The 13620-nt window shown below is 40.6% G+C and overlaps 1 protein-coding gene across 1 annotated transcript in view; it reads left to right on the forward strand.

The window, feature by feature from the left end:
* The first annotated feature begins 2671 nt into the window (after positions 1-2671).
* The window catches only part of LOC115435660 (neural cell adhesion molecule 2-like), a 410900-nt gene continuing 399951 nt past the window's right edge, over positions 2672-13620 (forward strand). Inside the window, 1 exon segment of the mRNA XM_030158227.1 lies at positions 2672-2845. Coding sequence (XP_030014087.1) covers positions 2794-2845 — 52 coding nt within the window. The 5' untranslated portion in view covers positions 2672-2793.

Below are 13620 nucleotides of genomic sequence, written 5' to 3' on the forward strand. Positions count from 1 at the left end.
TTTATCAAGAACAGCAAAGTTACATATGCACAAGTGTCCACTGTGTTGGCTGATATGGAACTAAAACAACAAAACCCATGAATATACAAGGGAACAGCTGGAGAAGAACTGTCCACTGTCGTGACCAGTATGCGTGAAAGGGTTAATGCAGAGCTTTGACTTGTAGTGGAGTATTTTCACAGTGTGCAAGTTGTGTTTTTATATAAGTAAAGGATGTGAATACTTCAGCCTCTACATAATTTCAAAGATAAACTAAACTGGTGACACATACAGCGTTATCTGTCTAAATTTATTAGATGGTAACTGGGTGAGATTTGTACAAGGATGTTGTCCCTGACTGTGATAAATGTCATTGATGCCCAAATGTTTTGGTCACACATAACTTTTATTTGGAAATATTCAACACAATTTGCTAAGTAACGGTCAAACCATCTGTAATTAGTGCCTTATTTTCTGAAACATCTGACAAAATGGCCGTCCTCTTAGCTAGACATTTGATCTTGGTCGAGTGGATGCTACCCATTACTTCTCTATATGGATAATGGTGTATATGAAGAGCATCTGCTGGTTTTTACTGAACATGGAGACATTTTTTTTGCCTGCGTTGATAAACTAACCCAGTGGTTCCCAACCTTTTTTGGCTCGTGACCCCATTTTAACATCACACATTTCTGGTGACCCCAGACATTCAAAACTGAGACTTTTTTTTTGCTAAAATTAATTTTTTTTGATTATGTAATAGTTTGCTATACTATGTTCCAAATAAATATTCATTTTAGACGACATTTAGTCTATATAATGTATATAATGCACCTTTTTGGTGTCTGCTTCTCAGTTTTTCTTGGAGATGTCTTAATGGGGCCAAGTAGGTGAAGACATCTTTCATCTTTCCATTCTCGGTTCTCTGACTGCGACTGTGTCCAGGCAGGTTGAAGCATAGTAACGCACACGGTCACATGATCGGGTCAATCAAGATATGCCCTCTCAAATATTATATCTCGCATTTTATTTGAACTTGATTTTTAACAGGAAAAGTGTGGTGTTTTAATTAGAATGAAATAGATACTGAATCATTAAAAATATTTTTTATTAGTTTTTTTTTTTTTTTTTTAATGAATTACTTGAAATTTCAAGCAACCCTATTTGAATTCCAGGCAACCTCATGTGTGGTCACGACCCCAAGGTTGAAAAATGCTGAACTAGCCTGTACTTACAGCAGATTAACATGCTTTGACTATATTCAATATATTCTGATACATTTCATTAGATTTTTCAGTGAAATTCTTCTTGTCATTGCTGTAATGTGTACTCACATGGATGCAATGATGTTAATTATGATTTCCTGTGTTACCAATGTTTATTTTAGATTAGATTAGATTAGATTAGATTGGATTAGATTCAACTTTATTGTCATTGCATGTCACAGGTACAGGGCAACGAAATGCAGATTGCGTCTAACCAGAATGTACATTGGATCTGAATATTAACCTATAAAGACCCAAGATTCACTGGTGACCAAATCCATCTACTGATCTAAGATGTTTAATAACTTTAAAACCACTAATCCTATGAATATGTTGAAATAATTAATGTAAAATGCAGTTTGTCATCTTTTCGTGGTCATCAGATATGACCCATTTGGACGTTCAGAGGCTCTGTAGAGAACGTGGAAACACCTTCATCTTCTACAACATTGATTCACCAGTAAAGCCCATGGAGTTGGATCAATGACAGTGGATGGAGACACTTGGTTTATGTTCAGTTAATGATAGATTTTACTGAAGAAGTCCCTTTTTCTTCTTCAGTTTTCTCTGTTTTTGATGTAATAACCCTCAAGTGTAATCTCATCATGATGATTAAAGCACATGATCAGTAAAATTTATAGGATGATACTATGATATATGGTGATAAATCACTTAAGAAAGGTTAAATAGAGAGAAAAATCCATTTGGGAACTGCCACAAAAGTAGCACTGGGTCTTTATTCGTTAATATAAAGTAAATATAAACATTATGAACATAATATACAGTAAATATGAAAATATGAATATAGGAGTAGAATAAGAATAGGGCAATGTGAAGATTTACAATATTCATCATGGAAAGTGCAAGAGAGTGCATAAAAGTGCAAGGATGAGGTTATGAGTACCACTTTGTCATGTCAGTCCATCAGTCACTTTATCTGATTTCTTTTTAGTTAGATTTACAGATTCAATACAGAAAAAAAAACAAACTTTCAGAACATATAAGTGAAGCAAATTAGTACAGCTATGTATCTAAAAAAAAAAAAAAAAAAAAAAAAAAAAAAAAAAGCAATACGATGAAAGGGTCTGAAGTGCTCTTTACAGATAAACAGTTGCATGCTCTGTCATTTCCTTCCATTTTCCAACTCTTAATTCTTGACTAGAATGTGTTGAATGAAGTGGTAAAGCCTTAACACACATAAACATGTCTGCTTCCCTTGTTTGTTTGTTTTCCCCGAACAGCTTCCAGCACAGTGAGGTGGGAGAGAAGAAGTGATGCTGTTGGGGAGGGGGGGGGGGTGTTGTGGAGCGGAGTGGAGGGGTGGGGGTCTACAGCGCAGAGCAAGAGCCCGGTGGACGCGCAGGAGCGGGAGCGCGCGTATTGGAAGGAAGGGAAGGAAGGAGCTGAAGCAGATCAGTCGCCAGAGGAGCCCAAGACGGCGGATGAACGGAGCCAAGCGTGTGTGCCGCCCTTGTCGTTTTTACAGCAGCTGAAAAAGCAGCGTCCGGCCGGCAGCCCCCCCCCCTCCCTCCCCAGAACCTGCCCGAAAATGATGCTTAAACTCGTCCATCTCCTCGGAGTGCTCGTCTGCGGCAGTCAAGGTAGGGATGCATGCGTGAGTGTGTGAAATCCCCGAGCTTTGTGACTTTGTGGACAAGTTGAGTGTATTTGCCATCGTGATGTGCTGCTGCAGGCACAGCTCCTGGAGAAAGAGAGAGAGAGAGGTAGAGTATGACGGCCAGTGAGAAAGAGAGAGAGAGAGAGAGGGAGAGAGAGAGAGAGAGAGAGAGGGCTGGATTGTTTAACTGGATGTTGTTTTGTAGTTGAAGCACGTCTTGCAGGGGCCAGAATCTTTCTTACTGAAAAGGGGGATTATGATGGGGTCCTTTTTGGGTGGGTGAGCAGTTACACTGTGCACTCCCCGACAAAAAAAAAAAAAAAAAACACTTCTCTTTCACGTATGGCAAAACATAGGCTGCTTTATTATTTGGAATCTCCTGGAGCAGCCCTCAGGGTGTATTGTTTTTCTGATCTTATTTGCAAAGATCTCCGTCCTACCTGGGATCATTTTAAAGATCGATACTCGGCTCCCAGATCACACACACACACACACTGAGGTGTTAATTTCAGTCCAACTGTCTGTATCAGATGTTTTCACCTCCATTTCGTGTTTCCCCCTCCGCCCAGTTTGGTTAAAGCTTGTAGAAAACACTGTATTTATTCGGGGGAACATCCTCCTTTGACTGTCTGCGTCTGGTGTGCAGGCTGAGCACGACAAAACACCCGGGCTCATTATGGGTCTGAGCAGTGGGAAATGTTCCGGAAAGTTTGGGATTATGAGGTTCATTTGTGACAGCGGAGTGACACTTGAGCGTTAATTGGCTTTGGTGTTCCTGGCGCACCTGATCTGGACGGATGAGGAGTCTGTGGGTGCTCGTGAGCGCGCACAGGGTCGGTTGCACGCGTGGAGTAAAATGAAGATGTTACCTGAGTGTCAGCTGCAGAAAAGCGCCGATTGGAAGCATATATGCATTCGCCTGGTGCTTTTCTGTCAACTGCCCTGGCCAGAGTGCACTGCGAAAAACTCCTTGAGCAGCTTTCCTTCTTTCATTTGAAGCGAAAACATTCAGAACGAGGCTGTTTGCTCATTTATTTCAAATGATATGCAAATGTATTTAGACAAGACAAGCTTCTGGGCTGCAGAAATACTGTGCAAGTTCATTTGCGCTGCATGTACGCCGGATTATCTCACCCCCTCGGGCGGGATGGCTCCACTTCTTAGAAGAAAACATCAGGTTTCAGCGCAAAACACAGAATAGAAGGAGTTGGTGGATGAACATTTTTGCAGCGTGGTCACACTAGGTTCCTTGCGTACAACGGCAGGTGGGGGTAGAGCGCTGCAAAGTGGTGTCAAGAGTGAAGCCACGAGCTACTGGTCGTTAAAACGTGTTGCATCTCGTTCACACTGTTGCGTAAAGACGCTGCTTCTGACAGCCGTTCATTGTGGGATTCAGGGGTCTGCAGGGTCCTTGAGGAGATGGCAGGGTGGACTCCAGGCAGAATGAAGAATGTTTTTTTTCTCCTTAGGTATTCTACACATAGCCCGAGATTGAGGGGGTGTAAAAATCTCAATGAATTTTAATACCCAGTCCCTCTGACACTACAAAACTTATAATTCTGACACCTGTGCTTTGAAAAGTTGCATGTGGTTTTAAGAGACGCCTGCAGCAGCTGTCATGTCCCGGGAAATTCCTGGGACTGAGCTGCTTTTCAAAAGGCATTGTGTTTTAGTTTTGTTTCATTTATTTAGAATGTGACAGGAAAACAGGTGAGATAATTTCTAAAATGCCTGATTAAAATTCTGCAGGGCAGGATTTGATCGTCACTAACTTGTGCAAAAAATAGGAGTTCATTGGCAGTTCATATTAACACCAACTTGCTCAGTAAAGTGTTAAAAGCAGATGTAGTTAGAGGAGTAGACGGACAACTGATTCAGTGAATTGAATTTTCATGTAACATTACATCTGGTGACACCGAGGTAAAAACAAAGCGACGCAGGCTTCTGTTGGTGAGCCTTAACGGGAATATTCATTTGTTACTGTTGAGTTACTTTTACTCTTTGTTGCAGCAGTATTTCATCATCCAACCATCCAGAAAGTCCACACAAACTGACCCATTAGATCGTGAAAAAGCTGTAATCTGAATAATAAGGGTCGTGCTGAATTAAAGACCATTGGCAATGTGGTTGAGCCAGGTTTATTCTGTTCAACAAGGCCTTTGTGCGCTCACAAAACTGCTATCAGAGGGGTTTTAGTCTATTTCTTCAAGTCATGATGGCGTCATCATGACAGAAGTCAGGTGCCCTTGTTCACCCTGTGCTCTCTGCAGATATCCTCTGTTTTAGCCCCCCCAGGCTGTAAGAAAACATTTACTTTTGAAGCCCCAGCTTACCCACTCTACTCTACACTTGAGTATGCATCCTTGAAGGTTTATGTATTTGGCTTTTACCGATGCTTAGTACAATGAATTATATGCCTGCTTGGGTTCACCCGAGACTTGCCGATGTGATGTTAAGTGGCGTAATTAAGATATTTCACTGGATCTCTGGGGGGAAATGTCAGTGGCTCAGGGTTTAAAAGATTTATGCCCCTGTGCTTTAGTGTCTCTCATTGCACCCTGAGCTAGGGCTTAAGCATGTGTTGGAGGTTTGCTTACATCCTTCATTTCTGGTTTATGTACACGCATGTTTGAGAACAATCACAAAGGGAGAAGCACATACACAGAAAACACATGTACTTCAAACTCCAGTGAATCATCCAGGCACTGGCAATGATTTTTATTTATTTTTATTTATTTTCTATTTTTAGCACAGTTAGTCTTTCAGCAATCTATATGTTACATGTTATTTTAGGATTTTCTTCGCCTGCTTATGATTTTCTGATCCTGCCGCCGTTCTGCACACAATTCTTACCATCATGCAACACCAATCACAAACTCCTATTAAAGACATGCAAAGCTGTTCACAAAACGAAATGGCCTATGTCTTGGTCCTGCAAGGTGAAATTGATTGCATTATTTGATTAATAGACCAGGAAAGGGAGCACACATATAGAGTGCCAGTGTATATATGAAAATGGAATCGCCCCCTCGAGGCAGCCGCATATGAGAAATCAATTTAAGGAACGACTGGAGTCAGCAGGCCTCTGAATTGTACAAAGGGCAATCTCAGTGTTATGGATATGCTATTTATTTGCCTGCAAGCTTTTGATTTCTCTAGTGTGCCCTTTAACACTCAATCCGCCAACTTCAGACCTTAGCATCAAATTTGTATACTGCATACAAGACAGGAAGAGAGTGTTATATTCAGAACACCTGGATACATGGGTAAAGCACTGCCAAGCATCTGTGCTGCAGGGATGTTGTCAGCCTGTTGAAAATGAAATAGCCAATAAAACCAAAAGCAAAAGAGCAGTCGCTCTGAGGTACGACATTGTGATATTTTCTCAACTACTACCTGTATATGTTCCAGTACTTCTAAGCTAGTGGAGGTATGATTAAATATTAAATAGTAGGCTGTGCGACTAAAACTTTGCTCAAATGCTTGGTTTCAGCAGATCAATGCAGCATAGGATGCCGGAGAACCCTTTGTTCTTTGTAATAAACTTAGAACTCGCCTACACATAACTGTTGGGAACTCTAGAGGTCAGCTTAGGGCATTGCTCTTCAATAGGCCTGTCTTCCTCAAGGATAGTTTAGAAGACTCAATGCACAAGTGGTGCAGTCATCAGCTCAGTTAACAGGATTAGTATCAGGGATTAAGAAACCTGTGCCGCAAATATATTCATACTTATTTGAAGTCATATTGTCTTGTAAAGACACATTTTTGGCTTTCAGCTAACTCAGGCTGTGATGCAGCAATACTAAAAGGAAGGATGGCATTCAAACAACGATGAACATTTGGCATACTTTGCTTTGGATGCATGGAGCCGCATGTTCAATAATGCCCTCTGCCAACCTCAGTCTATTTTCACTGAAATTATCCATTATTATCATGGAAGTGACTAATGTTCTCCTCAGGGAGTCTTTTCCAACCAGGAGCCAAGAAAATGTAGATACACTAAGCAGTCAGGCTTTTGTAGGAAGAGTTTGGCATAGCTCATTATATGCTATATTCTGAATCTCATCAAGGGAAAATTTGGAGGCATATAGTGAGGAATGAGAAGATTTATACAGAGGAAAGAAGGAAGGAAGAAGAGATTATGTTTAAAAATTCATTCAATTCAAGTGAATCTGATTGCATCTAGTTAAATTGCATTGCCAGAGATTGAATCAAACTCAATGGAGTTGCGCTGTGCCAAAATTAATAAAATGTAATTGAATCCTGTCGAGATGGAATCAAATTAGGCGGGATTGACGTGATTGGAGGAGGCAGCTGTTGCAGTATGATCCTATGTGGGTTGGTCCACTGTTCTACATCAGGTTGGTGCTCGCCAGTCTGGAGACCCTTTGGCTCCTCTGTATGCATTTGCTGCCAGTCTAAATGCCGGACTAACTAGCAGGCTAATAGACAGAGCCAGGATGCCAGGGCGACAACAGGAACACTGACTGACTGATTGGATGGATGGTGGACAGGGTTCCATGGTCCTCCTCTGTTGTCACTCTTTTTGTGTCTGTAATCTACAGTATACATGGCACCAACATGCACACAGACTGACACACACACATCAGTCTGCTCCTCCTCTGCACATTCTCTTATGGGATGAGGTTGGTTTTGGCCTTTATATTTGGTCTTGGACACAGGCAAGCATGATTAAATCAGGAAGAGAGGGATTGGAGAAATGGCAGAAGAGCATCACAAACCACTCCAGTCTGGCCTGTATGTTTTAAATGACCCACTTAGACCATATTAATAACTCCACAGTAACCTGGGGCCTTGTTTCATCATAGGCTGATGTCAGTCATATGTGAACTATAAACTGTTTTTGTGACATACATGAACATATTCCTGGCTTTCTGGTTCTCACACTGTTTGGAATGTCACTGTATCATGTCATATGTAGATATCAGTCATTTCATATATAGATAAATGTGCTTATTACATTATAGGACATTTTCTGTAAAGCCAGATAATAGTTTCTATAAAATAATGACATGGAAAGGCCAGTTTATTACATTTTCAACTATGTATTCAAATGATGTTTACATGATTATTGAATTATTTTCCTACCTCTTTTTAGAAAATACTCGAAGAACCATATATGAAAATATATGAATAATAGGAATAATGCATAAATATACAAAGCATAAATAGAGAATATTCAATGTCAATATCAATGCCAAATGGATACAAGTAAACAAACATTGCATCTGTGTTGTGTGCGTAAGAAAGCAAATGTATAAATGAACAAGCAATTCCATAAACAGTGTGATCTCAGTGAGTAATGAAGGAGACTGATTGAATTCATGTTAAAGAAAGGAAGGAAGACATTAATGCTTAGACCCCCGCAGTAAGAAGATCAACATGAGAAGTGATTGCATGCATTAAGTGTTCTTGTTATGGGGTTAAGTCCCCTGGAGCCTGGACAGTGTGCTAATGATGGAGATGGAGGACAGGATGCCTCCATGGGAGAACTGATTCTGGAAGGCCAGACATCTGAGTTAAAGCAGAGGAGGGGCACAGAACAGGCACAAACTGAAAGGACGGCTAAATGACAGCAGGGAGACACAGACAGAACACCTTTAAAGTTTCATGTCTTTCATGTGATTGGCTAAAAGGAACCATGTCAGTTTGTGGTTGGATGAAGGCGGAAAACAGCTGATCAGCTTTAGAGATAGTAGGAAATTGTGCTTGTGACTTAGCACATACAGGGAGATAGTCTCTGTGACTGCACTTTAGCTAAGCTTCATTTCCCACACAACAAAATAAAAAAAGATATTGTCATATCACACAGCTCTACTTAGGGGATTTGTGGATTCTGATATGACATTTTAAAGCCACATTCCTCTAAAAAATAGAAAAGTAAGAGGTGGTCACTTTTTGTTTATGGAAACACATCCCTCTAAGGCACCTGTTGAATATTGATTAGAACTCTGAGGTCGTAGTATGCAGTTTCGTACGTTATGTTTCTTTTGCTGTGCCGGTGTTTGTGCATGTTTAACCAGTTTACTATTGATCACATAAGCTTCTCATCACCAGATATTGCATTTTAGAGCAGTCCTTCACAGTGTGTTCCTACACAATGTAATAATACAATAAACAACACAGTTTGCTTTGGAATAGTAATGTAAAAATATTTGTTTTGTAGGAAATGAGTTAAAACTGTAGCGTGATACTTTGATTATGAAACAGAAGTTTCCACCTGAAACTACCTTAAAGTAAAGTGAGCTTCCCAGACAGATAGATCGAGATGACTAGTAAATTGGTAGAGAAATTGGTAAAAGGGCACTCAGCAGATGCAGGCATAGAAATAATGAAACCACTTTATGAGTCATCATTAAAAGGAGCTTTTTCATGGAACAAACCCAGTGCAATGACAGTCTTCACTGTTGAAACAAGAACACTGCAGCAGGTACCAATGTGTCAATAGAGGAAATGTGGACACAGAAGGCAATAAGATGGATGACAGGAAGGGGTGGCTACATGACAGATTAACGGACAGCTGAATGTGCTAACGTGGAGACACAGTTAGACCCATAATGAAGTAGGGCCTTCTATCGACAGCCAAAGAACAATATTTTTCAACTTCTTGCGGCTGGATGTGGGCCTTGTGTCGACTGAGCAATAGTTAAATCTAGCTCACAGAGGCAGATGAGCGTCTGTGAGCTCCATCACTGTGATTGAGAAGGGGACTAATGCTAATTGTAGCTGGGTTGGCTAGCAGACACTAATGGGAGTGTGGTGCAGGCTTCTGGACATAGTTATCAATGTGATGAGAGGAGCCAGGGAGTGGCTTTTAATGCTGCAGGCAATCTTAGTTGTGTCTGTTCCCCCAAAGGCAACTTGATATGAAGAAACAACCTTGGCTTCTTGAAGTTAGAGCGGTGAGAAATACGCCTTTATCATAAAATAGAAGAATCTGTCAAGCACTGAGATTTGGCCATGATTGTTTAGAGGTGATTGGTTGGCCCTGATTTAAAACAGTGCTTCAGTCCTGTGAGAAAGAAGAAGATTATAACAAGTGTCTTGTGTGAAGCGAAAGTCTGCCAGTGGGTTATGCAAAGTCTCCTTAGCAAGTCTCTTAAAACTAGTATAAAAGACACTGAAAGACAGACCTGTAAAACTAGTCAAACAATGCCAAATTTAAGCAAGTGATCTTTATTACAGCAATTAAACTACAGTTATTGAAGACCTAATATTCTTGAAGTTGTGTAAGTGGTGTCACTCTTTGAAAAAGGAAGACAAGAAGACAAGAAAACATCAAGCAAATTATGGTTGTAGATTGTATCTGGAAAAATCAACATTAATATTAGTTGGAATATGTGTTAAGCCAAAGTAACAAGATATATTTTCTTAAAATGATGTCCTTTTTTTTAGTGACAAAAAAAAAAATGCTGGACAAGAATTTTTTTTTTTCATTTTACAGAGAAATACCAATTCATTTCTGAGGAACATTGTTCTTCTAACTAACTTATTGTCAAAGTAAGACAGAAAAACATATTTGTCTTTACTATAAAATCACCATATCTTTAAAAAAAATACTTTCTACAAAAAAACAACAACAAATTAATAAGAAATTGATTGCTGTTGTGTGGGAGTACATTGTCTGACAGTCCTCGACAGCAGATGACACATTCAAACTTCCATTTCAGTTTAGTTCACTTGTATTTATACAGCACCAAATCACAAAAACACAAATCATCATTTCTAGGTACTTAACATAAAGACAAAAAACATAACTCCCCAGAGTGCAAGTACTTGACATCAGCAGGGAGGAAAAACTCCCTTTAACAGAAAAAAATCCTCTGACAGAACCAGAGTCAGGGTGGGCAGCCATCTGCCTCGACCAGTTGGGGTGAGTGGAGAGCGGAGAGAGAAAAGAAAAGCATAAAAACGGAGTAAATAAACACTGAGCAGGTTGGTAGTCACACATCAGTAACAGAGCATCAGATAGAGGCAGAGAGAGGGAAAAGAAACTGTAGGGGGGAGAAGACACAGGGTTAATGACATGCAGTAGTGGAATGAGAGACAGTCAGGGGAGGAAAGGAGGTAAGAGGAGCTCAGTGCATCATGGGAGATCCCCCAGCAGCCGGGGCCTATGGCGCCTCAACTACAGGATGTTTCAAGAACTTTAGGTAAAGCCTAACCTAATTCCCTCCACAAAAGAGGTTATGTGATCATATACATTTCTCTTAAAACTATAGCACCAATTTTTATGAAACCTGGTGGAGGATAGGACATAAGGGAAAAGCCAAGGGAAGAGATAGAGGACTGGTATTGTTATGAAGTGAGTTAAACTGCCGTACCAACTGACAAAAAGGAGGAAAACACAGGTCATGACTGGTGGTTTAATAATATTGTGGAACAGAAAGTGATCTGCATTGTCTAAGTGCCCTTCTAGTTTCATTGACCAATATAAGGACTTTTTATCAATATGAACATAAAATCTACAAGAAGGTTTAAAAAGGTCAGTGGGTTATAAAACTTGCTCAAGCCAACCTTTGATTTTTAATAGGCTTCTTTAATGTGTTAATTTTGATATTGTCCAGTATAATGATATTGAGAAATCAGTAGAGTCAATGAGGTCGCACTTGAACTGAGCAGAGATGACAAGGTCAGCATTTTTATAACAATTCCTCTAGTCATGTGATCCATGTTGTAATCTGAGATGATCAAACCAGTTACCTGAAAAACCAACATATTAAAATTACAACAATAAATACATTAAATTGGCTGGCATCCACTGTAACACAGCCCTTTGTGTGCTGCCCTTACAGGCCAAGTTTTCCTTTGGGCTTACAGTATTAAATTATCTTCTATTGTTTGATAGTGTATCCACTATATTTCATTGTGTCCATCCATTCATCCGTCCATCCTTTCAGACAATGGGCCCCTGGCTTGTCATTCCTGCCGGATAATTAAGCCAAATAGTGATTGATGGACTCTCAAGTGAATAGTGTGGGGTCCTGTTGCTGACCCGCCCAAGGAGATGTGTCCAGCTGCCAATCAAACATCACAGCGGTACCATAAACAGATAGTGGGTTACAGTCTGCTATGCTGAGGCTGTATCCTTACCTGACCCCCCTATATGCTTCTACTTCCCAGCACTGATCATGGCATTAAGATGACTTCAGGTTGCCTAGTGTCCTTGCGGGATTGGCTCTTCGAGGAAATGATGCAGAGACCATCTGGAAAAGGGATCAGTCTTCTCAGATTTCTTGCCTGGTGGCCAATATCCTTGTTTATGGGAGGCTTGATGAGGGGATAGATGAGAGAGAGTGAGCGATAGATGAGAGAGGGACAGTGGGGGAGGAGGAGGTGGGACACTTGAGAACTGGTTGTGGTGCAGCAAAATAGCAAGCAGTGAGGCCAGGCATCCTGCACACTCTTGATTGCCTCTCCATGCCAGAAAATCTTCAAACGGAATCTCCTAATGCAATGTGGGCCAGCTTATTTTTGTTTCTATTTCTTGGTTTGACTCCCCTCTGCTCTCTCTTCACTTTTTTCCCTTTTCATTTCTTCCCCTTTTCATGTGCTCACTCCGTTTGGTGGTCCTCCCACACTCATCTCATCACCAGTGTCTGAAAAGGGAAGATATCCTGCTCTCCTCTATGTGGGAAGCTGTTCAAGTAGCACCCATGCTTAATGTTATTTGCTCAGGAGGCTAATGATGTTTGTTGTTCTGCTGCTGAATATAGTTATTAACACATATAGATTTTATGTTATTTGACTCTTCTGCCCAGCATTGGTAAGGAATTTTCACATGAAGCTCTTTCAACGTCATAACGGTTGCCTTGCGAGCTCTCATTATGTGCACAAGGCAAACTGTAGGCGTGTTCTTAATTACTTTGTGTATCTGCACCACTTCCCATCTTCCCTAGTTGCTTACTCCCAATTTGAGCACCTTGGGATTGTTGTCTCCCACCCACCATCCATAAAGCTCCCAAGGACATTCGCCTCCATGGGAATACACAAAGGATTTCTCAGTAATTAAAGGACTTGTCTTATCTTTACTTAGATCGGATGTGTTTACGGACAAGCTGGATCCCCAGGTGAAACAACTGTTCTCAGTCCCTGTTGTATTCACCGTTTCACCACAGCAGGAAGATATATGTGGATGTTACTGTCCATCTTACTATACTTTTCACTATATTTCAGTTGTGATGTTCACATAAAGGCAGAATATTTCCTCTCCGGAGCAAAAGCCTTCAATCAAACCTGCAGATCACTGTTGATTTTTGCTAATTAGACCACACTCATTTCATCTGTGCATATGTAAAGGTAGAACAAGATGAGGAGGGAAGTAGGAAAAGTAAAGGAGGCGGATTATGCAGAGGAGTTGGTTGTTGTCCATCCTTTCATGTGAATGTATACGCTTCAGGGTGTCACAGTCATATGAGAGCCTTGTGATCTTGTGCATTGGCGCATGCCTTTGTAGACTGCAGGTTGTTGTTGATACAGCCTGATTTATTGAACATTACTAAGACGAAACAGAATCAAAACCTCTAGGGGGAAAAATGTCAATCTGATGTTACACGAGCAAGTAAAAAAGTTAAACTAATTCACTGCTGGGCTCGATTTGATTAATCTGTTTTCTGACACTGCAGTTTAAAATCTTCAAATACTTTGTGTTCATAGCAGGGATCTGGAGAGCAGATACAGTGTCTGCTAGCTGGTGACAAGACAGGAAGGGAAAATTCAAGACTTTATGATGCAACT

This window comes from Sphaeramia orbicularis, chromosome 2, assembly GCF_902148855.1.
Source record: "Sphaeramia orbicularis chromosome 2, fSphaOr1.1, whole genome shotgun sequence".
Taxonomy (NCBI): Eukaryota; Metazoa; Chordata; class Actinopteri; order Kurtiformes; family Apogonidae; genus Sphaeramia; species Sphaeramia orbicularis.